The sequence below is a fragment of the Manacus candei genome, unplaced genomic scaffold (genome assembly GCF_025592945.1).
Source record: "Manacus candei isolate 608988 ecotype Guabito, Panama unplaced genomic scaffold, ASM2559294v1 h1tg000073l, whole genome shotgun sequence".
Taxonomy (NCBI): domain Eukaryota; kingdom Metazoa; phylum Chordata; class Aves; order Passeriformes; family Pipridae; genus Manacus; species Manacus candei.
In genome coordinates, this window is record NW_026138121.1 from 4690875 (window position 1) to 4718620 (window position 27746).

General features: G+C 49.8%; 1 protein-coding gene and 1 long non-coding RNA gene across 5 annotated transcripts; one reads left to right on the top strand and one right to left on the bottom strand.

Moving 5' to 3' along the window:
* Positions 1-25888, bottom strand: CUNH6orf89 (chromosome unknown C6orf89 homolog). 3 transcript variants are annotated; one of them, XM_051808496.1, is made up of 8 exons: positions 25822-25888; positions 21801-22008; positions 20271-20436; positions 8272-8426; positions 7877-7998; positions 6709-6835; positions 5769-5892; positions 1-4481 (listed from the first exon to the last, which is right to left on the bottom strand). In XM_051808496.1, the coding sequence occupies exons 2-8, from the start codon at positions 21987-21989 to the stop codon at positions 4396-4398; spliced, it is 969 nt and encodes a 322-aa protein (XP_051664456.1). In that variant the 5' UTR covers positions 21990-22008; positions 25822-25888; the 3' UTR covers positions 1-4395. The 3 variants fall into 3 exon arrangements, with proteins under 3 accessions (XP_051664456.1, XP_051664457.1, XP_051664455.1); XM_051808497.1 differs by lacking the exon at positions 25822-25888 and adding an exon at positions 24038-24944; XM_051808495.1 differs by lacking the exon at positions 25822-25888 and adding an exon at positions 22322-24014.
* LOC127480386 (uncharacterized) lies at positions 4488-5751 on the top strand. Of its 2 annotated transcripts, none has more exons than XR_007907854.1 (3): positions 4488-4847; positions 4929-5225; positions 5361-5592. It is a non-coding gene; the product is annotated as an uncharacterized LOC127480386 (long non-coding RNA). The 2 variants fall into 2 exon arrangements; XR_007907855.1 differs by lacking the exon at positions 4488-4847 and adding an exon at positions 5658-5751 and having other exon boundaries at positions 4862-5225; positions 5361-5522.
* Positions 25889-27746: the final 1858 nt, after the last annotated feature.

The window sequence follows — 27746 nt, forward strand, 5'->3', positions numbered from 1 at the left end:
AAAAAGTAAAAACTTTTTTATTCTTCTTACATACAAATCTCATTTATTTACACACTTTACAGGCTTTTCCCAAGTATTTACAAAGTTTGCAATATATTAAATTATGACCATCCATAAAATTCTGCATTAAGTGCATATTTACATTCTTTTTTTTTGAATCCACCACTGAATTTAGTGTTCAGCATTGAAAGTCTTTATGCATATATAGCTTTACTTCCCAGCACCCCTGAGCCTTTAGAACGTGGCTCCCCTCCCCAAGACAAAGAGATAATGCTAAAAATAAATCACCTGTCATTTGTTTGAATGTCCACAGCAAAGGGGAAGTCCAGCATCTCCCTTGTCTAACTCAGCAGGACACTAAATCTGCCCTTTAAAAGGAGGAGGTTCCTGAAGAGGAGAATATCGAGCTCTACCTATAAAATTTACCAAGAGGAGAAAGTCTGGTCTGCAGGAAGCAAAAGCTCTTTGTGCACCCACTGAAATGGCCTCACCCCAGGAAGTGTTTGGTTCTCTTAGAAACCATGGGGTTGAACACGGACCACCAAGCCTGGAATTGGGTGGATGTGGAAAATTCCCTCCTGGAGCAGCATTACCGAGGAGAACCAGGGGGTTTCAAGGCAGGAGGATCCCTTTTCTGAGACACTGGTGTTTACAGAGCTCACATCTCTACCATGAGATGTCCTGCTCCCAACTCCTCTTGCTTGGGATGCTCCTGCTGTTGGAGCCCAGGAGGCCACAAGGGAAGGGAGGTGCTTTGATCCAGCCCAGTCTGACCAGCTTCTCCACCAGAACGTTGCAAAAACAGGACTAGAGGGAGAAGCAGAAGTCCAGAGACTCACGGGAAATCTGCCTCTGGAAAGCTCTCCAGGGCGTTGCAAAGGGAGCCTGAGGCTGGGAGCCCTGGGGGAATCAGTGTGTGCAGTGCCAGCAGGGAGGAAAAAACCAGAAAAGAAACAAAGAAAGCAAAAAAAAAAAAAAAAAGAATCAATAGAAACTGTCAGCCTGGCTCCCGTGGGGGCTGCTGATTTCCTGGTACTGAAGTAAATCATAATAGTCCTTTCTCCTCCTTTCAATTACCCTGAGTTCAGGACTGAGAGCAACGGTCAGTGACCCCTGCTTTGGGAAGCAGCTTTAAACCACGATCCTCCTGCCCAGCTGACGGGGCACAGCTCGTCTTTCCAGCCTGGCAAGGAGAGAGGTGACCCCTCCCCAGCTCTGCCTGTGGGTAGTACCGATTTCTGGTGTGCTTTCAGAGCAGCTCTGCAGCCCCCAGGATGTTGGGTGAGCAGGAATCCATCTCCCAGCTCAGAGAACACGAGCTCTGAAGCACAGAGGGATTTTAAAACACTGGGATGCACATATTGACTGGGAACCCCTCTGAGCTGGGCAGGGTGGGAGTGGGGGATTGTCCAAACCAGCACAGCGAGAGCCAAGGGGCAGCTGAGGTGAGGGAGACCATGGTGGGACACCCCCTCTGTGACTCATCTGGTCGTGTCTGTCACCAAGATGCTTCAGTGGCTGCAGAAACAGCCCCATCCCCCCAGTTCAGCCTCAACAGGCTCTCTAGGGAAGTCCCAGCCTCCTGCAGCCTTTCCAAGGGCTCTGTAAAGCTGGAGCTCTGGATGAGAAACACCACCAGGGCTCACTTGCAGCTAAAGGTATCAAAACCTCCTTTTGGCCATCCTAGTTTTTGCCACTTTGGCCTCACCTCTGGGTTTCCCACCTGGCTCCTCGCCTGTGGAGCCAAAGGTGTGAGCACCACTCCTCTGGCAGCTGGAGACAGGAGCTGCTCTGGAAGCTGTGCTGCAGACTGGGGCTTGGCAGCTTCAGCCAAAATCGGCTCTTTATCAGCAGGAGAACTGCCCTCCTGTTTTAGTTTAGCAGCTAATTCCTTACAGCTTTTGGAAGAGGAAGAGAAAATATACTGGAAAGCTTAAAAACAAATGATGTAAACTCCGAAGGGAGCGAGGCTGGGACATATGCAATGTATCGCCCAGACACCGAGCTGGAAACTTATGCAGAGCCCATAAAGTGCACTTGGAGAGCTGCTCTGCACACAGGCCACACTCACCAGCTCCTGTCCAACCAGCTGCAACTCTTTGAGGAGGGGAGAAGATATACGTGAGAACACTTCTGCTAAACAGGCACAAACCTGCCCTTTTCCTCCTTCCCTCCCCCAATCCAAACAGCAACCGTAAATAGATCCATTTTCTCTGCCTCTTCCCCAAAGAGCCAGACAGCCACAATGGCTTAAGTGGGACTCTCAGAATCCAGGCATTTCACAGACACTTGGGAATTGTCTCCACAGCTCTTTGACAAGTTACAGTCAAGGACACTTAGCAGTGACAGCGTCACCGAACCGCCGCCATCTCAGCAAGAAAGGCTCCAGCAGCATCTCTGAGCAAGTGCTTTACAAAAACAGGTCAGGTACAAAACCAGTGAGAGGTGAAGTAACCTTGTCAGCCTTTAAATTTGATTTGAGCAGCTGCCAAAGTGTAAATAGCAACAGTCACTAACGAGGCCCTGATTCTGCCATCACCAAACTCCCAAATTTCCATTAACTAAGACCCAGGTTTTAAGAGGAGGGAGGGGGGTGGGGTGTGTGTGTGTGTGTCTTGGCATGTACAAGATTGCATGTAGTGTCATGAGTGTAAAATACACTCCAAGCAGTGAGAATACTAATGGAAGTCTTATTAATCCAATTCTCTTTAATATTTTGCTACAAATTAGATCAGTCCTTTTCTATCCCGAGAGAGTCAGACTCTCCCCCTTTGGTTCTACTACATCTGGGGTGTGTGTGTTGGTCCAGCACTGAGGGTTATTAACACAGACTGACACAGGTGCTGGGGTTGTTCTCAGTGTTTTGACAGGAGAAAAACAACGGTTATGCATAGAAATGTTTGTAGTGTCAAGGCCTCAGACTAAATTCTTTGGAGCAGGAACTGTCCTTTGCCTTATCCTTGTCCAGGAGCCAGACATGGTCATCTCACTTGGCGGCTTTTGTCAGCCCCTAATAAGATTAGTACGATGTTTGCTCCCATTTTTCTCAAAAACAAAGGCTGGACAGACATTTTTCCAATCTGTCATTTCACACGTACCTAAAATATTTACAGAGAGAAAGGCTCCTGCTCCCGAGAACAGAGTTAACTCACTTGCAAGCAAAACCCCTCCCAGTTCCATATTAACAAGTGTGAGAGCATGTCCTGAACCCCAGCCCTGGCCTATGAGTTCAGCCTGACACATCTGTAAATGATCTTCAGCAGCGGGATCAGACCCAGAGGATCAGACTTGGAAGGGACGGCAGCATCCGCAGCCTGCAAACCCTGAACCCAAGCCTCTCTCAGGGCACTGGAGACAGCACTGCTCCAGCAGCAGGAAACATGCAAAGGCAGCTTGGAAAGGACCCAGGAAAAACCAACCTTCACTCTGAAGACAGAGCTCCAGGTCTGGAAGGAGTTGGTATAAAAATGAGGAGGGATGAGGGAGCTTCCAGGTGCTCCCGTAGGTCCCCTGGGCTGGGAATGCAGGCAGTGCCTCCAAAAACAAGGAGCTGAAACTGGCTGTGCAGCCCTTGGTGTCTCAGGTGAAACCTGAACAGAGCTGCTCTGCTCCCAGCCCCATCTCCATCCAGAACTCCTGCACTCCCAGCACCAGCACCACTAACACGTGTGTCGGTGCTTTTTGCAGGAAAGGAGGTGGAAGAGAAAAAAAGCACAGTTACTATTTGACTCACAACCTGCAGATAGAGAACCACAAGAGTGATCACAACAGAGAGGCCTGAAGAGATTCTTTTGGTACAAGAATGATACAGTGGGCAAGGGGCAGAGACCCTCAGGCTCGAGGCTCCCCCCAGCCCGGGAATACAGAGCTGGGATCAGCTTTGGGGGAGACACAGCCATAGATGTGAGGGAGAGGTGGGGTGAGGCTGGGACACATCACCAATTCATTCCCTTTATAGAACTGGCCTGACAAGACAGGCTCAAAGCTTCCTCCTCAGGAGGAATGTACACAGAAATGTCACACACCCCCTCCACTCCCAAACCCCCTCAGGAAGTTTCAGAAGTGCCATAATCCACAAAGGACACAAGGTGAATCTCATCCTGAGAAATCCTTCTGCTGTTCCTGGAAAAAAAAACCTTTGCTGCAAACTCAGGGCTTACCTGAGGGGACAGGGAAGGTCATAAATAGCTTGAGCTTCTCCCAAAACACATTTGAGGAAAGGCAAAGAATTACCTCGAGGGTCAGGAAAACAGTCATTTTTAAACACTGTAAACATGCAGGGTGGCAAAGCTGCCTGCCCCAGTTGCCCCAGCTCGCTCTCAAAACGTTGCCTCAGCTTCAAAGCTGAAAGTCTTCTTGTCCTGGGAACAGCTCTATTTTCCCTCCCCTCTGTCCTTAGCTGGCAGCTCCGTCACAAACCACCGCTGGCTCTGTCCCTTTGGCCATGAAGCTCATTGTCCAGTAATCTGTGCTGGCATAACCTTTGGGAGAGGCAATGGAGAGGCCATATTAGACGAGTCCATCCTTAAATGACTGCTCCCATTTCCCACAAAGGGATGTGTGCAGGCTGGAGCTCTTTGCAGAGACACTTCCCTCAGGGAACACTGAGGGTTTGTGATACCCATCATGTCTTGTGTAGCCTACACAGCTCATTTTGACACTGAGCACCTCATGGGATCCCACTGTTTTGTGTTCCAGGCCACAAACTCCCCATCCAGAAGGATCATCCTCTGTACTGCAACAAGCAGGCACACACCAGCTTGGGAGTGGCAACAGCACTGACCAGTTTGGAGGTGGCAATGGCACACACCAGTCTGGAGGTGGTAATGGCACACACCAGTTTGGGAGTGGCAATGGCACACACCAGTTTGGGAGTGGCAATGGCACACACCAGTTTGGGAGTGGCAATGGCACACACCAGTCTGGAGGTGGCAATGGCACACACCAGTTTGGGAGTGGCAATGGCACACACCAGTTTGGAGGTGGCAATGGCACACACCAGTTTGGAGGTGGTAATGGCACACACCAGTTTGGAGGTGGTAATGGCACACACCAGTTTGAAGGTGGTAATGGCACACACCAGTTTGGAGGTGGTAATGGCACACACCAGTTTGGGAGTGGCAATGGCACACACCAGTCTGGAGGTGGTAATGGCACACACCAGTTTGGAGGTGGCAATGGCACACACCAGTTTGGGAGTGGCAATGGCACACACCAGTTTGGAGGTGGCAATGGCACACACCAGTCTGGAGGTGGTAATGGCACACACCAGTTTGGGAGTGGCAATGGCACACACCAGTTTGGGAGTGGCAATGGCACACACCAGTCTGGAGGTGGCAATGGCACACACCAGTCTGGAGGTGGTAATGGCACACACCAGTTTGGGAGTGGCAATGGCACACACCAGTTTGGGAGTGGCAATGGTACACACCAGTCTGGGGATAGCAATGGCACACACCAGTTTGGGAGTGGCAATGGCACACACCAGTTTGGAGGTGGCAATGGCACACACCAGTTTGGAGGTGGCAATGGCACACACCAGTTTGGGAGTGGCAATGGTACACACCAGTCTGGGGATAGCAATGGCACACACCAGTTTGTAGGTGGCAATGGTACACACCAGTCTGGGGATAGCAATGGCACACACCAGTTTGGAGGTGGCAGTGGCACAAACCACTGTCCCAGGTCTCAGAACAGACCCAGTTGGAAGCAGCCTCCTGACTCCAAGGGATCCAGCAGTCCCTGCACGCCACAGCTCCAGTACTCACCCAAATCCCCAGCTTCCAGCTCCACCTTGAACATCTCACAGTGTCCTCTGCATGTGTCCAGAGGTGCAACAGTCAGAGTGAGCTGCCCACTTCCAACAGCAAAGAGGCTGTGCAGGCTGTAGCTCTAGGATGAGAGGACAGGATTTCAAAAGCCTGGCCAGCTTTCCTTGGATCTGTCTGACCAAACGAGGGGCAAGTCACTGCCCTGCAGGCAGGTGAGACTGCAAACAACAGGTTTGCTGCTCCCCCCAGGTACCAGCAGATCACAGAATCACAGAATCATGGCTGAGGTAGCTGCAGGCAGGGGTTCCCCTCCTCTCCAAGGCAATGTAGGCCCTGCATAACCACAAAACCCACCCTAAAACAGAGGAGGAGATCAGGCCAGAAGCCTGAAGTGTCACTGTCCTCAGTGAAATGTCTCCATGGGTAAGTATCTTGGGATGGGATACTTATTGCCAGGATGGGACTTATTGCCAGAACAGCTCCTAAAATGCAGCTCTTAAATGAATTTGGCCAAACTGTCCACAAAAGATCATCCCCTCCCCCAGCTACAGAGCAAGGCCAGGATATAAATGTGAATGGAGCTGGGATCCCACATGGATATCCCTGCTCAATGGCAAGGGGGGGTTTGAAATGAGATGATCCTTAATGTCTCTTCCAATCCAAACCATTCTGGGATTCATTCTCTGATTCTGTGACATCTCCAACTGCTGAGATGGGCACAGGGTATCTCCTGCCCACGACTGAACACAACTGCTGGGAGGAACAGCCACCTTGAGGTGCCACTTCACACAGGGATGGATAGAACTGATACGACCCTAAAATGCTTCTTTTCAGGATTGTATCAGCTGAAAATGCCCTGCAAATCCCACAAAGACTTGGAGCTGCTGGAGGACAACTGACAGCCAGGGAGATAATGTCTCTGGGATAAATTTCTCACCTTATTCCCCAAATCTGGATGGCGGATGAGGAAGCAGCTCTCCAGGGACACTGTCTTGGGGAAGGACAGCAAAGAGGATGCATGGAAAAATTCCTGCAGAATCTGAGATTTATTCACAGATTTGTTCCTAAACAGAAGAAAACAACCCATATTAAAGAAATATCACACAATGATAACATCTGCATTTAAAGGATGCTTTCCTGTCAAAATTCTTCACAAACATTCACGCCTGATAAAAGCATGACAGACTAGCCCCGGGAGCTGGGAGCAAAATTCCACCTCTCAGCCTCTAAACCTGTGCTCCTTCCTATCTTCCTCTTTGCTCCTGCAGCAGGACCACGTGAACAGGGAACAGACAGATCATGCTGGATGGCTAAACCTAATTTTCCTCTCTTCTTGCCTTGAAATGATCCGAGTCATCGACCGGATCCATTAGTTACAAAAGATGCAGAGAGGTGGCATTGTACACAACCATAACTGAAACCACATGGTGAGGCCAGGGGGGATCCAGGCTTATCCTCTAGACAAGGGAATGTAACTGGAAAAGGCAGGGTGGGGCTTGTTATTTTTGACATGATTAATACTTCTGCACCCTGACCATCCCCCTGCCAGCGCTTGCTCTGCAGCCTTAGAGAGCTTGGAGTTTTCCACGTCTGGTGGCCCCACTAAAGGCTTTGGCAAAAAGCTTTTGGTTAAGAGGGGGCAGGATCAGGGTTGGCCATTTTTTCTGCATGAGACCAAGCACAATTTGCAGGATGCCCTGGCCTTCTGTTACTTCTCAGCGTTTGCAGAAGTCATGGAATCTCCCCTCAGTCAGCACCAGCGGTGGGGGATTCCCACTGAGCAGACAGGGGTGATCAGAAACATGAACCAGTTACCTCAGGTAATCAAACCACAGCCCAGACAATTAATGTACAGCCTGAAGAACAGGACTGAGCAGTCACTGGGATATTTTTGTCTTGTAAGAGGAGCAATACCTGAAGTCCAAGCCACGACACTCCATTTTTAGTGCGGGAGTCTTGGAACAAATCAGTGCCAGCAAGCAGAGAGAAGCCTGTGGCCCACTCCTGTTCTCCTTCCCTCCAGCTAAGGTGTAATTTGCAAGCACTGGTGGTTCACACAGGCAGAGTCTGTGTCCATCTCTCACATGTTTTTTTCTTTGGCTCACCAGGGAAAGAAAAATGGGCAGCTCCACAACTCGGCTGAATTTTCTTCTATTATAACCTCTGCCAGTTCTGGATCCTGGGACTGGAAATGCTTCAGTTCTTCATAAGAGAGATGCTGCCCTGTCTTGAAGGACACAAAACAAAGATCAGAGCTGTGCACCCAGAGTTCCTCCCTGCTCCCATTTCCCTCCTGCCAAAGAGCATCCAAGATTGCTAAGTTTCCAAATACAATGATCATCAGTCAAAGGAGTGAACTCTCACCCCCCACACCTTTAAATTGGGGTGAAATGTCTTCTTGGACATATGTTCTACCTCAAGCAGCACTTTTGAGGGATCTTGGGCTGCTGCTGTTGAAGAGTTTGGACTAATCACCCAGCCTCACAAATCCATGCATTACCTTGATTAGAAAAGGCTGGTGCCTCTGGAGCTTTTCTGATAGTTCTCTGAAGTCTGTCACTATCTGAAGGCTTTTCACAGCAGAACAGACTGTGCAGTTTGCAGGAAGTGCAGAAGTGTTCTGTCTGCAACCTGCTGCCCACCAGTCCTGGCATTCTTGGGAAGAAACAAGAGAAATGTGTTTAATTAGGACCAAAAAATGAAATGGAAAGGAGACAAACTCGATGATAAACTCATTATCCCTAACATGAAACACTGAGATTTCTTACAGTTTCTGATGGCTGTAACTCAGAAAGAACAAGCTTCAGTGGGCAGGGAGCTTGAGAGAATGTTCCCAGCACATTCTGGAGATACAGCTGAAATGGGAGAGCTCTGTGGAAATCCCACTTCTCTGTTCACAAGGCATATCCTTTCATTATCAACAGAAGGATGACAACCATCATATGTAGTGTAATAAACTGAAACAAGTCTATAAGCAAAAGAGCAACCCAAATGTGTTATCAAGGAAATAACACCCAGGAGCCAAAAAAAAAAATAAATCCAGGTTGGAAAGAGCAGCTGGCACCAGGAACCCTGCTAGGAAATATCTGACATCACCATCCTCCCCTTTACCTCTGCATTAATTAAGAACTATTCTGTCCCAGGCAATGTTTGCCCAGTTTGCAGAAGGTGCCAGGGAATGTGGGATTTCACCAAGATTGCTGCTGCTGTTTTTATTCATTCCATGCATTGACTTGGAGATGAAACAGGGAGAAAAGTCCCAGCATGAGGAAGCCCTGGACCACAGCTACATCCATTTTAAATTCCAGAAACTGTTGTTATACCACAATCAGCTGAACTGGCCTACAATGTAAAAATTCAATTTTTACATGACAGCACAACTTGATGTCTATATCCTGCCTCCCTCCTCCAACTTAACAGCCCTCCCAGCACAAAAAAATAAGCAAACATTAAGAGAAGGGAAATGTTGCAGCATGGAATGAGCAGGACAATGGTGAATATCCCATGTATTTCTATGCTAAAGGATGTGCACAAGCAGCCACCACACTGAAAGGATGTGGCTCTAAACTCAGAGAACCACAGAATATTCTGAGTTGGACCCACAAAGTCATTCAGTCCAACTCCTGGCCCTGCACAGGACACCCCAAAATCCCACCCTGTTGTCCAAACCCTCCTGGAGCTCTGGCAGCCTTGGTGCTGTGCCCACTGCCCTGGGGAGCCTGTTCAGTGCCCAAACAGCCTCCAGGGGAATAACCTTTTCCTGAGATCCAACCTGAACCTCTGACACAAATTTCATTCCTGGAGATACAGCAGAAGGTTGTGAGAAAAGGGAGAGCTTCGTGGAAATTCCACTTCAAACACCAATTTTGTGGCAGCAATAGCCCTGGTTCTGCCACCTTAATCCCACGGGAGATGTTTAACTTGGGAAGTGGCAGCAAACCCATCCCAGCTCCTGAGCTGCCAGGGTGGGTTAGGAAAAACCCAGGGCCTGGGACACATCTCACATGAAACATCCAGGGATCTGTTCTCACAACAGGCCCACCTGGTCCCAGCACGTGTCAAAACAGCTCATTGCTGCAAATTCAGGAAACTAAGGGGATGGAAAAGGGGAGAAAAAAAAAGAGTGAAGTCTGTCTGAAAAACAGAGTTGGGAAATGAGGATGTACAGCAGCTTTTGGGGGGAAAAAAGACCACGCACAACCTGCCTGTTACTGCCATCACCATTTCCAGCCATGCTCACACTCCTGCACATGGGAAATAGATGAACAGCACTTAATGGGAAAGCTCTTGTTTTATTTTCCCCTCTGACATCTGCAACAGGCAACAAGGAATGTTACAGAGGATTTAGGTTCACTGGGACATGACAACAAGGAGCAGACTGGGATTCATTTTGTTTCTTTCCTGCTGAATATTTCCAGTCGACTCCCAAACGCTGCATTTCCCACCCTACTGCTGGGATATGGACTGAAAGGGATCAGGATATAATTCCTAGTCTTTCTGGAAGACACATCTACACTGCTTTCAGGGAAAGGGGTAAAAAGGCAAAACAAAGTGTAAAATCCTTCTTGCAAGCAGAAGTCCCACTCCCATGAGAAACTGCTCCGATGTACTTTCCCTCCCTGCTCACAAGAGAAAAAAGCAAATCTTTGTTCCACTGCCTGTAGAAAGCTTCAATTTTACAACAACAAAAAAACTCAACTCACAAAAAACAGCTGGTCAGTGACAGGAAACAAAAGGCTGAAAGATCTCACCAGAGAAAGGGCAGTCGCCCCGAAGAGAACAAGAAAACACATCTTATGGTCTGTCATCAGATGGGGAGCACCAGGACTATAATTTCTCTCCGGGCAAAACTCAGAAACTTCATCCCAGAGCATTAAGCACAGCTGTCCCCAAATTTTCTCTCTGGGCTCAGGGCAGTACCCCATGCAATGGGATGCTAATCAGCTTGACAGTACAGAGCTTGATTCCCCTTTTGAGCCAGGCTGGGATATTTGCATTCTCAATTGCTCGATTCAGGAGGTGATTTCTTTTCCCCATGAATAACCGAGCATGGCTGAGAAGCATTTCAAATGCTGCGAGTGGGGTTGCGGGATTTTTTTTTCTTTTTTGGGGGGTAATTAATCTTTTAGATTTATTGTGGAGGGTGTTAGTCTGTGCAACAGCATGTGTGTGACTGGCATGACAAGTACGGGCAGCGCCTGCCCTTCCCAGGGAGGGCGGGAGGAGAGACAGAGGAGCCAACATGAGCTGCACACTGGGGACCAAGGCAGGATTTTACCCAGGATGCTTATTTTCTCTTCTTACCCTCCCTGCATTCCTTTTACATTATCACCCTGCCCAGACAGCCCGGGGGATTGTTTTGGTGGAAGTGGAGTGTGCTGTCTGTGAGCACACAGCTCTGTGTGGGGACAGAATGGAAGATGGACCCTTCATCCCAGCACAACCATCACACCATGGGCCCATCCACTCACATCCACAGTGCTGGGCAATCATCCCCGTGGAGCTGGAGTGAGGAGAGCAGCTGTTACACTGAACTGTCCATTATGGGACAGAAGTGTCAGCCAGTCCCAACCAGCCTTCCCTCGGTGCTTTCTCACCCCTTTCTGAGGGGCAGCCTTCACTCTATCAAGCAGAACCTCAGTTCCCCAATGGCCATACCCACCTAAGATTTGCTTTTATGTGTTATTATTTCTCCAGAACAAGAGCTGTCTTCTCCCCTGTGTCAGGAGAGCTCCTGACAGCACAGCCAGGGCTGGGATTTCCAGCTGCTAACGCAGCACAGACCAAGAGATAACAACTTTCCCTTGAAACACATCTATGATTAATGCTACAAGGAGTTTATGACTCTACTTTCCACTATGCAGAAAAATAATTTTCAACTCAACATCAATTTAAAATGAGTACCCCGCCCTTCTTGGCTTTTCTCACAGAGGATCTCCCAAATTTCTGGCTGTCCCCAGCACTACAAAGGGGTGTGTGTGCACAGCCCCAGAGATGTTGGGTGTGGACTATCAGATTGGAAGCTCAGAGGTTTCTGAGAAGACCTGGCCCTGCTTCTGCCTGTTGCAGCAAAGCAAATTAACTTATGGAAACTTGCCCACATGGATCTGGGAGCAGGATCTCAGCAAGCCCTGCTCTCTTTAGGGACCATATGGAGGGCGCAGGATCAGTCTGTCTGTGCAGCAGGTTCAAAGGGAACCTTTTGTTCCTGCAGGATATGGAGCCAAGGGCTGCTCCTGACCCTAACAAAGCACTGAAAACACAAAACCTCCTGTGTGTAGAACTGCAGGTGCTGAGGCAGCTTGCTGGCTCCTCACCAAGCTGCTTTGCTCCCCAGCACTCAGGACCAAGGCAGGAACGATGTCCAGCAGGCACGTGACAGCACAGGGAATTCTGATCCCAGGGAAGGGAGATTCCCCCAGGACTTCACAGTGCCCCCAGGTGTTGTTGCTGCCATCACCCATGATAACTCCAAGGAAGCTCCCCAGAGGGCTGGATAATGCACTAAGCAGCACCTCCAGAACCTGCAAAGGTTGGTTCCAAATCCCAGATTCCTCTTTCTGAGGATGAGATTATTCCCCAGTCCCACCAAATACCTCACCAGAGAACACCAGTCCTACGAGTATTCAAGCAACTTCAGCAAGCCTTGGATGAAGTCAGGGCTCCCAAGAATGGCTGGGCACTGAATATTCCCAGGCATTTCTTTGTCCTTTCTTGGAGGTCCATTGTACAAACCTGGCTGTTCCACTAAAAGGTGATTCTGCCCCTCTGCCCTCTCAGGTGAGACCCCACCTGCAGAGCTGCCTCCAGTGCTGGGGTTCAACATCACAAGGATGTGGAGCTGTTGGAGGAAGTCCAGAGGAGGCTGTGAAAATGCTCCAAGGGCTGGAGCCCCTCTGCTCTGGAGCCAGGCTGGGAGAGCTGGGGGTGTTCAGCCTGGAGAAGAGAAGGCTCCAGGGAGAGCTGAGAGCTCCTTGCAGGGCCTGAAGGGGCTCCAGGAGAGCTGGAGAGGGACTGGGGACAAGGGATGGAGGGACAGGACACAGGGAATGGCTTCCCAGTGCCAGAGGGTAGGGATAGATGGGATATTGGGAAGGAATTGTTGGCTGTGAGGGTGCTGAGGCCCTGGCACAGGGTGCCCAGAGAAGCTGTGGCTGCCCCACCCCTGGAATTGTTCATGGCCAGGTTGGACAGGGCTTGGAGCAACCTGGAATAGTAGAAGGTGTCCCTAGCCATGGCAGGGGGTGGAACAAGCTGAGCTTTGAGGTCCCTCCCAACCCAACCCATTCCATGATTCTGTGATGAAGGACCCACGAGATCCCTCAGCGCTCTGACATCCAGTTCCTACCAGCACAGAAGGGCTGCAGCTCTGCCTGCAGTTGAACATATCTTGCTTCCAGGTGCTGGATTTTCCAGTGCTGCTTTCCACTATTTCAAGGGCAGGGATTTGCAAGGCTTTTAACCTTAGAGTGAAGTTGCAGCTCATAACCTACTGTTATTGCTTTGACAGCCCAAGAATGTACAGGGCAGGTTGCTGTTGCTCCTGAGATCTGACCAGCCACTTGCTGCCTTGGAACCACTGCAGACTCAGATACTCCTTGAGTAAATAGCTTGTAACCTGTGCTATACCACTGCAGCTGGATATATTGTGTGCCTACCACCCCCTGTCCCAGATTTTATAGAAAGATAAAACAGTATTTAAAAAACTCAAAGCAATTCAGACATCAGTTCATGATCACAATCTATGACACAGGTAAACCCATCATTCTTACTTTACAGCTGCAGAAATTCCCAGCTCTGTAGTTACCACAAGGCACAGTTTGGAAGAGGCATTCACAGCACTTTGTTGCCCAAGCAATGTTTCCCAAACTCCATCTTGCTGAAATTCTTCACTAGGCTAAAAATTAATTTGATCATTTATAACGTCCTGTCAAAGTCAGGCTAAACTGATGGGTTCTTAAGTAAGTCAGGCAGGAAACATAAGGATTATTAATTACAGCCTGGGAGTGCTGATTAAGGGCTGCATCACAGTGGGGGTTTAAATATATACTACAAAGAGTGTCCCTGTTCAGCACAAGATCCTCACCCCTTCCTCATACTGAACTTCTATTGTCTCTCTGAGCATATTGAATATATTTATGCCAGGAGAAGAAAGTATCTCCCAGTTTGGTTTGTAGCATTTTCAGGAACAGCCAGGAACAAAATAACAGCTACAAATGAACCCATCAAGGAACCTTTATTGTTGTTCTGGGTAAGAAAGTCAACAGCTCGAAGAACTACTCATTCAGCTCACTAATGGGTACTGGCTGCTCCAACAGCCCAAGGATGATTAGTCAGTCTCCAGCAAAGCACGAAAATGATCTTGATCCAACGAGACATTGTGAAATCAAGTCTGCTGAGCTGAGCCCAAGAGGAATTCACAGTCCACTGGGGCAAAAGAGCATTATTTCCAGGAGAAATCTGCACCTACCAGTTGAGAAAACAGAAGGCAGGGGCCAAGCTGTCAGGAAAGCATCCAAAGTCCACTCCAGCTGCACCTCTGGTTACCTGCCCCAGACAGCCTGTGCTGCTCTGGCAGTGGCTGCATCAACAATCTGCCTTGGAGGAACAGCTTGTGAAACAAATCCCTCCCAGCTGCTGTCACCTGCCTGCTGGTGGCTTCAGCCTGTACAAGGTTTGACATGTGTGTGTCACAAAAGGGCTCTGCCAGGCCATTAAATGCCTCTGCAACAGGCCACCTATGGCAAATGCTCTTTCTGGGGAAGCAAATCCAAAGTGAGAATTCACTTGCTCTGCAACTGAGGAAGCAAGAAATCCTGGAGGCATCACAACAGAGAAGCAAAAGGAAGAGTTTTTCATGTTTCAGGGTACCACAGTGGAGTCAGTTTACCACCAGCAAACCCAAATAAACAGTGCACTGGCTGAACAGGGGCCAAAGTAACACGGTGTATGAACAGCCTGGCACTGCCCTGCACTGCAGAGTCAGCCCTTTTATTCCCCTTTGAACGAGCCAACACATGTCTGTTAGTCTCTCAGGTTATATCATAAAAGGGTTGTTTATACACACACACACACAAGAGCAGCTCCACTGGCAGCTGTGCAGAGATGGGAGGGAGCCCTGCACAGTTGCTGGGACCCACAATCACCTCCAAACGCTCCAGCATGAGAACATGCACAAAAACAAGAGCAAAAACCAGCTTGACTTCGCTTAGGAAAAAACAAAGTAACATCCTTTGTGAGCAAGAGGAGAGAGCCACGCTGAAGGCAACAAGTCAGAAATCAGATCCTGCCTTACCTCCCAAGCAGATTGTTGTGCAACCCTTCCTTTAGAGCAGGCCCATGTTCCTCGGGCTCAGACATCCCTGAACCCCAGGGGTCAGACACAGCGTGGGCTGCAAAGCCCACAGGGAAAGGCTGGCTGGATACCTGGATGCTCATCCCACACTGCACTCAAGGAGCAGAAAGTCCATCCCTGTGCAAGGCAGGAGTGCTGGATGCTCCCTTCCTGCACAGAGCTGTGCCAAGGAAAAACACACTGCAAGGCTACAGTCAGAGGAGAGAAAGGAAACGTGTTTGGCCCCTCGCAGGCTGCCTGCAAAGGGTTAAGATCAGAGAGAAGACAGGAGCTGGCCAGGAGCCAAGGCAAGCCTCCAGCTAAACCCAAGGTGGCCAGCCAAGAGGCAAAGGCTGCTGCCCTCTCCCAGTAACCAGCTGCTGTCCTCCCCCAGTAACCCAGCCTGCTGTGACCCGTCCCCACAAATAGCTCTGGCACCCGGCAGGCCTTGGGATGTGACAGTGCCAGGCCATTTACAAGGTGCTGCTAAACACTGCTCCTCCAGCTGGGTTCCTTGCTCTGAAATAATTATGTATGAACCCCATAAACAGGATTTTAGCCCTACTGGTCTAAGCAAAAAGGAGTATTTAACACAAGGAGCGTTCTCCAAGCTGGGGGTAACTTGCACAGCATCCCTTTTCCAGGTGTGCTGAGCAGCTTCTGACCCAGCTGATTCTGAGCTGTGTAGGATCAGTGTGGCCAGGCCCAGGTCTCATTAAGAGAAGTAAAGCTGGATTTTCCTCGAGGTCATTAGAGCCCCCTGCTATCAGCAAGTTGTCCCATTGCTGGACCACAGCCTCTACCCCACTGACAGACCTGCTCTGCTGAGGTTTTTGAGCTGCAAGGACTGAACTTCCCATGGGCAGACACACAAGTCAATCTGGGAGCAGCTTAATGCTCTGCCCATCACATCATTGTGTGGCTGGCAGGGAGCAGTCACCAACCAGCTGACATCAAAATTCATATTCAGACATTAAAAAAGCTATAAAGATGACACACAGTTGCAAAGGGAAGAACCACTGGAAATCAAGTAGAGTGACCACCACTGTGGTTTTAAAACTTCTGTTTAAAAGAAGAGAAAACCCCTTTTCATTTGGCTTTGATTACTACAGACTTTGACAACTCATATGTTACTTTCTAATGCTTGTAAGGGAGAGGGAAGTACTCATACCCCTACTTTGCACCAGAGAACTGAAACACAGAGGGAATAACTTGCCATCCCAGTCTATGTCAGAGGAGAGAAATGAATCCAGGTTACACAGACCTTACTTTCTCCTTGGAATAGCATTAGATAGCCTTGAGTTAACCCACATGCCCATCAAAATCCACTGTGTTCTGTACAGCAGGCAGACCCAGAGGTCTGACAACCCATCACCTCCCTGGGGCTACGTGAAGCACTGATGTGCCTGGACAAGAGCTGCAGGCCTGGAACAGCCAGTGTGACCCAGCACTGAGCTTTTCACGAGCTCTGCATAAACACCAGCTCAGGAAGAGCAAATGCAAACCACATTTCCACAGATCTTTTCCCCAGCTGAAGGGATCTTGCCCTGGGAAAACAGCTGAAAGAGAGGCACGGACGCTAAACCCAAGGGTCTGAGAGTCAGCTTTGAAGAAACAAAGGGTGGGAACACTGGGTTTAATATGGGATTGATCCGGGGGAGAAAGCCAGGGAGCAACAGAGCACAGAGACAGGCAAAAAGGAAATTTACTTTGGACCCAATCCTACAAACTTGAGGCAAGAGAGCTTTGTGGATGCTGCTCCTCACCTCGGCTGCTCAAAGGTCCACCCACAGCCACGACAGACAGGCAGCCCTTGTCACCCACAGCACGGCTCTTAGGTGAAAGGAACAAGGATGGAGGTCAGGTCACCATTGGCAGGAGGGAGAAGGGAGCAAATCCTGCCCCCCTGCTCCTCCCAAAGCCTCATCACCGCTCTGACGTGGGGCTCTTGGGGGAAACCAAGCAACTGAGCTCCCCTTGTTCTGCAACACAAACCTGGCTGCTCGGCCCACACCCACCAGGGGACCGGGCTCCAACCTCAATCCCGGACACAGGAAAGCTGCCCCACAGCTCAGGAGGGGCAGCACATCCCAGGCTGCAGCCCCACGAGGAAGGAACCAGACCACCCGTGCGCCCACGCTCGCCTCGGCCGGGCCGCGTCCGCGCCGCGGGAACGGCGCCAGCACCGCCGGTGGGCCCAGGCAGCCTCCACACTGACAACAGGTGGCTTTCAACAAGAACAGCCCCAGCTGCATTTGAACTGGTGCCTGAGCACGGAAAGCTCCAAGTTTCATCCTCAGCCCCCTCAAAATTTTCATCCACCAGGATCTACGCAAGGAAAGGAAGAGGAGTCTGTCCACGGAGTCCCTTCGTTAGTGGTTTGCTCTGCTGCTCAGTGCAAACGTGCATTTTAGGGAAGAGAAGACTGAGAGGGGATCTCATCAATGCATATAAATATCTCCAAAGGGTGCCAAGAGGATGGTGCCAGACTCTATCCAGCGGTGCCCAGCGACAGGATGAGGAGCAATGGCCATAAACTAAAACACAGCAAGTTTCACCTCAACACGAGGAAGAACTTCATTACACTGAGGGTGGCAGAGCACTGAACAGCTGCCCAGGGAGGGTGTGGAGTCTCCCTGTCTGGAGACATTCCAAAGGCACCTGGACACATTCCTGTGTCTCCTGCTCCAGGTGGCCCTGCCTTGGCAGGGGGGTTGGACTGGGTATCTCCAGAGGTCCTTTCCAACCCTAACAATTCTGGGATTCTGTGATCAGAGAACACCAGACCTGCCTGCAAGACCTCCCAGCCTTATGCTCCCAGTAACAAACAGGATGACACGATGCAACTTTACCCATTCCCTTCAATAGACCACAAGGCCAAAATTAGGGGCAAAATAATAGAAAACATGCACAAGGCAGGGCTGAAAGAGCTTATTAGATCACTCAGCCCCACATCATGAAACTCCCCCTTCCAGATCCCCACTGGATGGCTTTACCAGTGTCCTCTAAGCAGCAAGCTGTGAAGGTGACACCAGTGTCACTGGGACAGCCCTGGTGGCTGCAGCTGCCTGCTGGGAAGCCAGGACACGAGGGATTCCCACAGGAACCCAGCCAAGGTTCAGGCTGGGTGCTGCACCCTCCCATTCAAAGAGCCAGGGTCTCCTCCAGTCCCTTTTGCTGAGGCAGGATCAAAGTCTGCCCAGCCATCCCTAGTCAGTGTGTTAACTGGGACATGCTGTGGCTTCCACCACAACCTAATGCTGTGGAAAAACAAGAGTGGCAACTGCCTCATCCCCTTGTCCCCTCTCCTCCTTTCCCCAGAACTGGCTTGCTGCCCACCCTATTGCTCACCACTTCTGCAGATTTCCAGGACTCACAGAAGCATGAGGGATTTTATGTGCATTTAAACAACATCACATCCTTCCTCTGCATCCACCCTTCCCTTTTCCCCTGTTCCTTTCCATGTTTCCCAGTCTCCTCACCATTCAGCTTGTTTCCCCAAAGGTAGCCTAGAATTGCTCCTGCATCTTCACAAGAAGATGCTCGTGATTTCAGGCAGCCCTTGTCCTACAAACCTTTTGCTGTCCCACAGGACCTCCCTGGGCTCTCCTCATCCCAACCCTGTGGCATCTGAAGGAAGAACCTGTCAACCTTCTGGACAAAATCTGACTGAACAAATATCATGGAATCACAAAATGGTTTGGGTGGGAACAGACCTCAAAGCTCATCCAGTCCCACCCCCTGCCATGGCCAGGGACACCTCCCACTACCCCAGGTTGCTCCAAGCCCTGTCCAACCTGGCCTTGGACACTTCCAGGGATGGGGCAGCCACAGCTTCTCTGGGCAACCTGTGCCAGGGCCTCACCACCCTTCACAGGGAAGAATTTCTTCCCAGTCTCCCATCTGACCCTGCCCTCTGGCAGTGGGAAGCCATTCCCCCTTGTCCTGTCACTTTGTGCCCTTGTGAAAAGCGAAATGTGCATTAAAGTTCCCATCTCCATACAGGAGTAGAGGGGTGTTCACTCCTGGCAAAGCTGAAATGCAGTAGATAAGCAGGCTCCTAATGTCAGGTGCTTATCAGAGCCATCTCCTCCCCTTTGTTTTTTCACTCCCACAGAGATCCCAGTGTATAAGGAAGGAGAGGAACAATGGGGGATACCCTGTCCCACCCATACAAACCCAAATCAACGTCAGGGGAAGAGAGGGAGGCACACACAGAGAATGCAGAATGGTGCTGGCATTTCAGGGAGCCCTTTTTAGCTCTGCCAGGAAGGTCAGAGCCAGCACAGACAACTCCAACACAATGAGGTGCCCAAGCTAAATATAAACCCATCGAGGGCACAGCTACAGGAGTTTGTTTTTACAGTGAGCCGACAGACCATCAATATTGTGCCACATCCCTGCTCCAAATAATTCCCAGCTTTATCATTCCTGACAGTCTTTGTGTTTTAGCAGAGAGGCAGAGCCCAGGCTTGCACCCATCTGCCAGGCTAAGTCAGTGGAAATAATTAACTGAGAATGAGAAATACCCAAACTTTTCCATTTCTGTTTTGCCATTCTAGGAAAATCTATGATGTTCCTCTGCTGTGATGGGATCACCTCATTAGGGAGCCCTTATCTGACTTCCTCACACACTGCCCTGAATGTTATATTAACTGCTATAAACACCACAGCACTCAAGCCCCTCAGTCCTTTCCCAATATACCACTTGGCAAAAACTACTTTTCCTTAAACCCAGGTCACACGTTGAGGTTTCTACACTTTGCTCACAGATACCAAGGTTTGGTTGAGAAACTGCTTTTGCATTACTCAGAAGAAGTAAGAAAAGGTGACATTTACCCAGCAGAGCTGTCTCAGTTCTGCTTCTCAGAACTGCAGAGATTTCTAGAGGAAAGGGAGCTCTTGAGGAAGAAAAAACCCGAGGTGTTAAAAGCAAGGAGAAGAGAATGTGCAAGAACGAAATTATCAAGTTAGACATAAAATATGCTCCAGCCCCAGTGAAGACAGAACTCAGGATGCTATTTTTAAATGGGAAAAGAGAAAACCACGATGCCAAGCCACTAACACATTTGTTATTTGGTGCCCTGGGAGACACTTCTGTGGCTGGTATTTAAGTTGGTATTTCTTGCTAGGCTTATGTTACAGCAGAGAAATCATTTCCTTACTCTCCAGCATGTACTTCTTGGCAATGGGCAGAGGGAGCAGCCGGATGTGGCCGATGAGGGAGCCCCAGGCCTGGGCTCTGGAGAGCGGAGCTTCGGGAGGCAGCGGGTTGTAGGGCTGGATCACGAAGTAAACAGTCAGCAAGACCAACCCCAGAGTGAGCAGGCCCTGTGAGGGAAAACAGGCACAGAGTTAACTATCCTGCAGGGAGCTGAGCTGTCCTCAGCCCAGGACACACCTTCTGGCTGGTACCAGAGGGCTGTGGTTGTGCACTGCGAGGTGAACGCTCGTTTTTGCTGTGGCTCCTCGTTCAGCTGCACTGCTATTTATGTACAGAGCTGTCACTCAGCTTTATTATTAGGGCTGCCCAAGGATGAAATTAAGCAGCCTTCAAACCCAAACCACACAACCCTGCTCCTGTATTTCAGCACTGCAAATAATCCAGCAGGAGATCAATGAGGATTATCTACAGATAGTTCCGATTCCTCCCACCTAATCAAATAAAAACTTGCACTCCTGCCATCCCTCTTACACAAGGAAAACCCTGTGGCTTTTGCAAACATCCGTCAAGCCTCGAAACACTCTGGCAGAGTTGGCACCAGCTCCCTCCTCCATACCAGAATCCCAAATAAGCCTCCCAGAGATGACATGACGCATTTCTCCCCCCCCCCCGGCCAAAGTCAAACTGAATCAACAGCAAAAACAAGAACAGAAGCTGAAAGTTCAAGTTTGCAGTTTCCTGTTCTCCTGCCTCATTTTACAGCTTTTTATAGGACATGAGGAAGAAAGCTTGGATTTTTTTTTTTCCCAAACAGAAACCCTTGTGATGGTTTTGTAAAGATGACACGAAAGTTATTATTGAATATTATGTCAGTGGGAAGGTTTTCATCCTTGCAGCAAGCACCTGCTCTAGTGAAAGGTGTACCTGCCCATGGCAGGGCTTGGAACTAAATGATCTTTAAGGTCCCTTCCAACCCAAACCAGCCTGGGATTCTATGACCTCAAACCTACCTAACAATAGCATCCTTTCACCCACTTTGCAAAACTTGTTACAGCATCTTTTAGTTAAGGGTTTCAAAACATTTCTTCTAGCATCAAGCATGATGGTAGCAGGTTTATTTTATAGACTAGAAGGAGAATAAAGACAGGTAGAGGCTTGTGGCAGGGTCAGAGTTGGGTTCATTATTCAACCCTGAACTTCAAGAATTTCCTTCCTCATATTTCCACTCAGACTGCCAACACAGGGAATCTTTATCTGAAAAACGAATCAAAATCTCATTATCTAATAATTTAAGGGAGAGGAAGGTGTTGATGTGGTAAATTTTCAGCACACATGAGCAATTTCAAATCTTTGCCAGCTGTCTCCTGTTCTCAAACCAGCTCATGGCACAAAGGAAGGAAGCTACACTTCCCAGCTTTTAAACAAAGATCTTGGAAAGTTCATCAAGAAGATGCAGTGGGAAATAAAAGGCTCAGGTGCAAAAGGAGGACTCTGACCCTCAAATGATGTACATGCACAGCAGCCACCTTACCTTGTAGAGAGCCACTAAGAGAGGGTACCGTGGAGGGCCCCTCTGGGGTTCGTTCCTTTCCAAGAGCTGCTTGATGAACTTCTCAATGGCTTTTTCTGACATGCCACACTGGTGGCCAGTCTGCCTGACCAGGTCAATCGTCTCTGAGAGCTTGTCATAGATGCTGAGCTCGTTGGCCGAAAGCTCCATGGCCTCTGGTGAGAAATCCCTGCGGAGAGATTGGGTGCGTTAACAGAAACCCCACAGCTCAGCAACCAGCACAGGGATCCCTGGAACGTGGCAATGCCCAGGAGAGCAGGGAGGCTGCCCCTGGAGCAAACCTGCTCCCAGCCAACAGCACAACGTTCAGCTGCAGCCCTCACAGCCTCTGCTGGCTCAGGATCTCCCTCTCAAAGAAGCCGTGAAATCCCCCGACAAGAGCAGAACCGGCTTATGTAAATGAACAAAGCCTCCCAGAAATCAATGAAACTCCATTTATTCATCTCTTCCACATGAATCCGTCCCATAAAGCGATTGCTCACCCAGTACAAAAGCCAGCAGCACAAAGCTGATCGTCACACGCAGCAGCCAAGTTCAGCTCTCCCGCGCTGTAATTTCAGTCGCTTATTTTAACCTGGATTTGTTTTCCTGAAATCCCCCACCCCGTCAGCAATAGGAACAGGACAGGGAAACAAGCAGGATGTGTGGGGCAAAGTTCAGCAGTTTACAATTTGTTTAAATTTTCGCAACCTAATGCCCAGGCCAACTGATTATTGAGTAACAGCGACGTGCGACAGCAGCTGCTCTTGCAGGCAACAAAGCTCCCACCTTCCTCTCTCCCAAATTTGCCTGCAGGTCGTCACAGGCAGAAATGCCACAGAACTAAATATCTCAGCAAGAACATAAGCCTGTAAGAACACATCTGTGAGCAAGAAACACTAAATGGCAAAAAAAAAAAAAAGAAATATGTTTCTCCCCCACTCGCCCTCTGTCACAAAGGCCTCGCAGATGGGCTGAAGAAAAGATGGAAATAAATTGCTGGACAAGGTAAAAACTGCCAATGCGAGAATCCCATTGGTAAAGAGACATTTTGCCTTGGAAAAACACTGCTGGGGGAATGGCAGAATCTGCCAAGTTTTGCTTTGCCTCTTGTTTTCTGAGCTGGGTAACTCTAATCTGGTCTAAACTGGGGCAACTGGGGAGAGAGAGTTTAGCAATGCTTTGCCCTGGAAGCACAGACTGAGGACCAGCACGAAAAACACAAGAAGGACAATCAATACTCACAGCTGGAAATCAGGCCACTGCCTCCTTTTTGCTCTAAAACTGCCTGGCCTCAGGAACCAGCTCATGCTGATCAGCCCAGTGTAAAGTGCCACCTAAACTCAGATTTGCTCGGCTGTAACTCGCTCTGGCTGCCCCCACAGCACAAATCAGCCTCACATCTATGTATGGATATATCAAAAAATAAGATATTCTGGTGAGGCAACCAAATTTGTACTCTGATTTGCCTTTATAGCACTGGCCAACAGCTCTCCCCCTAAACCATGTGCTCCTAAAAGTCAGAACTCGAGCAATGGCAATTTCAATACATGTTTTTCTGCAGTGCTAGGGCACTTTTCACAGGACTACCAGCTTCAGCCATTGCTCCTCTCCTCCCAAGATCAGCTCCCTGTCCTGCTCTTGCACACTTGTTTCTGTGGTCACATGGTGAATCAGATCAGGAAAACTATCTGGCTGGAAAATAACCCTGATTTGTTTGGTCAGCAGCTGCCTAAGCATCCAACTCCAGTAGTTAGTGTCACATGTTCTATTAACATTAGTGTCAAATTTCCAGCCACAGCCTTACAAACACCAAAAGGGTAAAATGCCAAATTAAAACCTAACCCCAAGTGCACAGTGAGAACACACTGCACTACTTTGCCAGGTTAATTAGCTCCTGGCCCTCTTCTACCGACATTCCTTGTGTTCCATGCAAATATTTGTCCCAGATCTTACCACCTGAGCAGCCCCATGGGCAAGCAAAGCTGCCCCAGAGCAGGCTGGATCAATAATATCTCATTATAGATTAAGTTCTCCAAGGCAGGGACCTTTTCTTCTCGTCTGTAAAGCACCTGCCACACACACGATGATAAAAACAAGCCATTGTTTTACTTTCATTCCTGCAATACTCTGATTCATGTAACAAGCAAGAGCCAGCACATCTGCAGGATATTAAATGCCCTTTTCCCCTGATTACTCCAGTTGCCTTGACACAGTACCTGCTGTGCTAAATGCTCTGAAAGGTTATCTAGTGTCCTCTGGCTCCCCAGTGCCAAAGCTTTCACGTAGGAAGCTGTCCCGTGCCGAATTCCAGCAGACTCATCAAGCTTCCCCTGCCTGCAGGATCTGCCTGGAAGCACTTACAACAATTATCCCCACAGAAATGCTGTCAAACACGGTGGTTTCCCCCTTTCCAAACAGCACAAGAATCCTACTGTGGTACAACACCGAGATACATCCCAGTTCCCACCCCTCCACATTTACATCCCTTTAAACACCTTTGTAGACAAGCCACTAAAAACCCAACGAAGCTCCTTGACAAAGTCAAGAGTAACTCAATCCTCAGCTAGGAAATAAGGCATTATGCTCCCACATTGTTAGGAGAACAGATGAGGCCTTAAAAATCAAATAACAACCCATTATTTCCCTTCCTATCCCCACAGTAAAACAGACAAAACAGTAACAACAGGCTACTGTACCATCACACACACTGAGCTGGGCTTATCCCTTGCAAACCCCTCAGAGAAAGGCCTTTAAACGAGGAACCCATATGTTATTCTGGTTTTTTATGAACTCCACCACCCTGGGAGGAATAAGCAGCCTCTCTCCACAAACAGAAACAGCAACAGCCCTTGGCTTGAAGGGTTTCCACCCAAGAGCCCAGTCCTGAGGTGGGTGTTTAGTCCAAGGATTTAGAAGGTAAATATTTTGATAGAAACGCTGCTGGAGGAGTCTTTCCTTTTTAAAAGGAAAGCTTGCGTGCCTTGTTGGTGAACCTACAACGAAATATATATATATATATATACACATATAGAAATATGCATCTCTATTTATATACACACATACAGAAATATGTATGTCTATAGACACACATACAGAAATATGTATGTCTATAGACACACATACAGAAATATGTATGTCTATAGACACACATACAGAAATATGTATCTATAGACACACATACAGAAATATGTATGTCTATAGACACACATACAGAAATATGTATCTATAGACACACATACAGAAATATGTATCTATAGACACACATACAGAAATATGTATCTATAGACACACATACAGAAATATGTATCTATAGACACACATACAGAAATATGTATCTATATACACACATACAGAAATATGTATGTCTATAGACACACATACAGAAATATGTATCTATAGACACACATACAGAAATATGTATCTATAGACACACATACAGAAATATGTATCTATAGACACACATACAGAAATATGTATGTCTATAGACACACATACAGAAATATGTATGTCTATAGACACACATACAGAAATATGTATCTATATATACATAGAAATATATACATACAAATATAGAAAATATATATACACACACATATAGAAACATATCTACGTAAATAGATGCAGACAATAAATATATATATAAAAATACACTCCCATCTTCTTTAACACCCTTGATGCCGCCCCCCTCGCCCTGCCCCAGGGTCAGGTCCCAGCCCTGGGCTGAAACCCCTCCGGAGGGACCCTCACCCAGCCACAGCCCCACAGCCTCGCCCCTCTTTCTCTCTGAGGCAGAGGAGCCCCAGCCAGGGGGTTATTTTTAAAAATAAATCCATAAATCGCAGCAGAACACCCCCCCCCCCACCCCCGCCGCCGGGCTCGGGCCTCCACAAGGCCGGGAGCCCCCCCAGGCCCGAGCCCACGGTGAGGGGTCGCGGTTCAGCGCTCCGGGACCCCCGAGGACCCCCCTCCCCGGCCACCCCCCAAGCGCCCCCGGCCTCACCCGGTGCCCGCCCGGGGCCGCCCCGCTCCGCCGCCGGCTCCGGCTCCTCCCGCCCCGCCCGCGATGGAGGCGGGACCGGGGACAGCCGCTTCCTCTTCCGCCACGGCCGCGGCACCTCACGGGGCCCCGAGAGCTCCCCGGTCCATCAACAGCTCACGGGGCCCCGAGAGCTCCCCGGTCCATCAACAGCTCACGGGGCCCCGAGAGCTCCCCGGTCCATCAACAGCTCACGGGGCCCCGAGAGCTCCCCGGTCCATCAACAGCTCACGGGGCCCCCGAGAGCTCCCCGGTCCGTCAACAGCTCCCGGGAGTCCATCAACAGGTTCCGGTGCTCCCGACAGCTCCGGGGTCCATCAACAACTCCCGGGAGTCCATCAACACCGCCGGGGGTCCATCGACAGCTCCAGGAGTCCATCAACAGCCCCCGGGGCCCCCGACACCGCCGGGGGTCCATCAACAGCCCCCGGGGCCCCCGACACCGCCAGGGGTCCATCGATACCTGCCGGTGCCCCCGACAGCTCCGGGGGTCCGTCAACAACTCCCAGTGCCCCCGACACCGCCGGGGGTCCATCAATACCTCCGGGGTTCATCAACAGCTCCCGGTGCCCTCAACAGGCCCTGGCCCCGGGACACCCCTCCGCCGTTCCCCGTCACCCCCCGGTATCCGTGTCCCTCCACGCCCGTGGCCATGAGACCCCTCCTCAACACCCACTGGAGCCCGGAGTCCCCCTGGGACATCCCTCTGGATCTTTCACCCCAGAACACGGAGACACCTTCCCCCCAGCAACCACCTGAACTTGTGATTACCCTCAACCCCCTCCAGCAGCAGCCCGAGCCCCCCCTGGAACATCAGACCTCCCCAGAACCCCTAAGATGCTCCCCAGAACCCACCTGAGCCCCTAAACACCTTGAGACCTCCACCTGCACCTGCCTGACTCCTCCAGCACCCACAGACACCCCCCAACACCCACCTGAGCCCATGAACACCTTGGGACCACCCCAGCACCTGCCTGACTCCCCTATGACCCACGACCCCCCCCCAAGAACCACCTGAGCACCCCCACACCCCCCCACCATCACCTTAAGACACCGCACACAGCACCCACATGAACCCCGAGCATATTCAAACACCCCCCAGTAACCAAGACCCCCTGAGCCCACAGCACCCCTGAGACCCGCCCCAGCACCCCCAAGCCTTCCACAGCCAGATCCCACAGCATCCATAACACCTCCCTCCACCCTCAAGCACCCCTAAAGTTCCCAGTATTGCCCCATAGCACCCACCCATCACCCTTCCAGCCCCACCAGAAGCTCCTTCGGGCCCATTTATCTCCTCCAGCCCCCCAGGGAGACCCATCCAGTGCCCCCCTGAACTCCAGTTACATCCAACCCCAGGGGGGACGTGGATGCCCATTCCCACAACTCAAGAGACAAGCAATAAGCATGCAGTTAACACTCCCTAAAAAACATGGGAAAGCCCTAAAAAATTGTGGGAAAGACTTCTAAGAGTAAAGGGCTGGGAGATGGGGCAAGAGAAGGTCCCTGGAGCCACCCCTAGCATGAAAAGCTCAGGAGAAAGCAGGAACAGGAGGTCTCAGTCTCACCCCATTCTCAGGCCTGGACTTTAGTTCTTAATTGCAATTAATTGCATTTTTCAGAGGCAGCTGTTGGTGGTGAGACAGGTGTTTTTGGTATCTCTCTGCTCCCTTTTCACAGAATCCTGGAATGGTTTGGGTTGGAAGAGACCTTAAAGATCATCTCATTCCACCGCCCTTGTTCCACTGGACCAGGTTGCTCAGAGCAGCCTCATTTAAAAGTTCTTGACCTCAACAACTTCCTGCAGCGCTGAATTCTGCAGCTGAATTAAACATTGTGAGAAAAAGGACTTCCCAGGTTTGGAGTTCCTGCCCTGTCAATCACAGTGT

Bases quoted from the DNA above. Each gene is read 5' to 3' on its own strand.
- CUNH6orf89 (XM_051808496.1), bottom strand. From the start codon at position 21,989: ATGGAGCTTTCGGCCAACGAGCTCAGCATCTATGACAAGCTCTCAGAG. The intron at 20,437-21,800 runs GTAAGGTGGCTG...TTTCCCTCACAG, and splicing joins TCTTAGTGGCTCTCTACAAG to GGCCTGCTCACTCTGGGGTT. The intron at 5,893-6,708 runs GTGAGAAATTTA...CTCTCATCCTAG, and splicing joins ATCCAGATTTGGGGAATAAG to AGCTACAGCCTGCACAGCCT.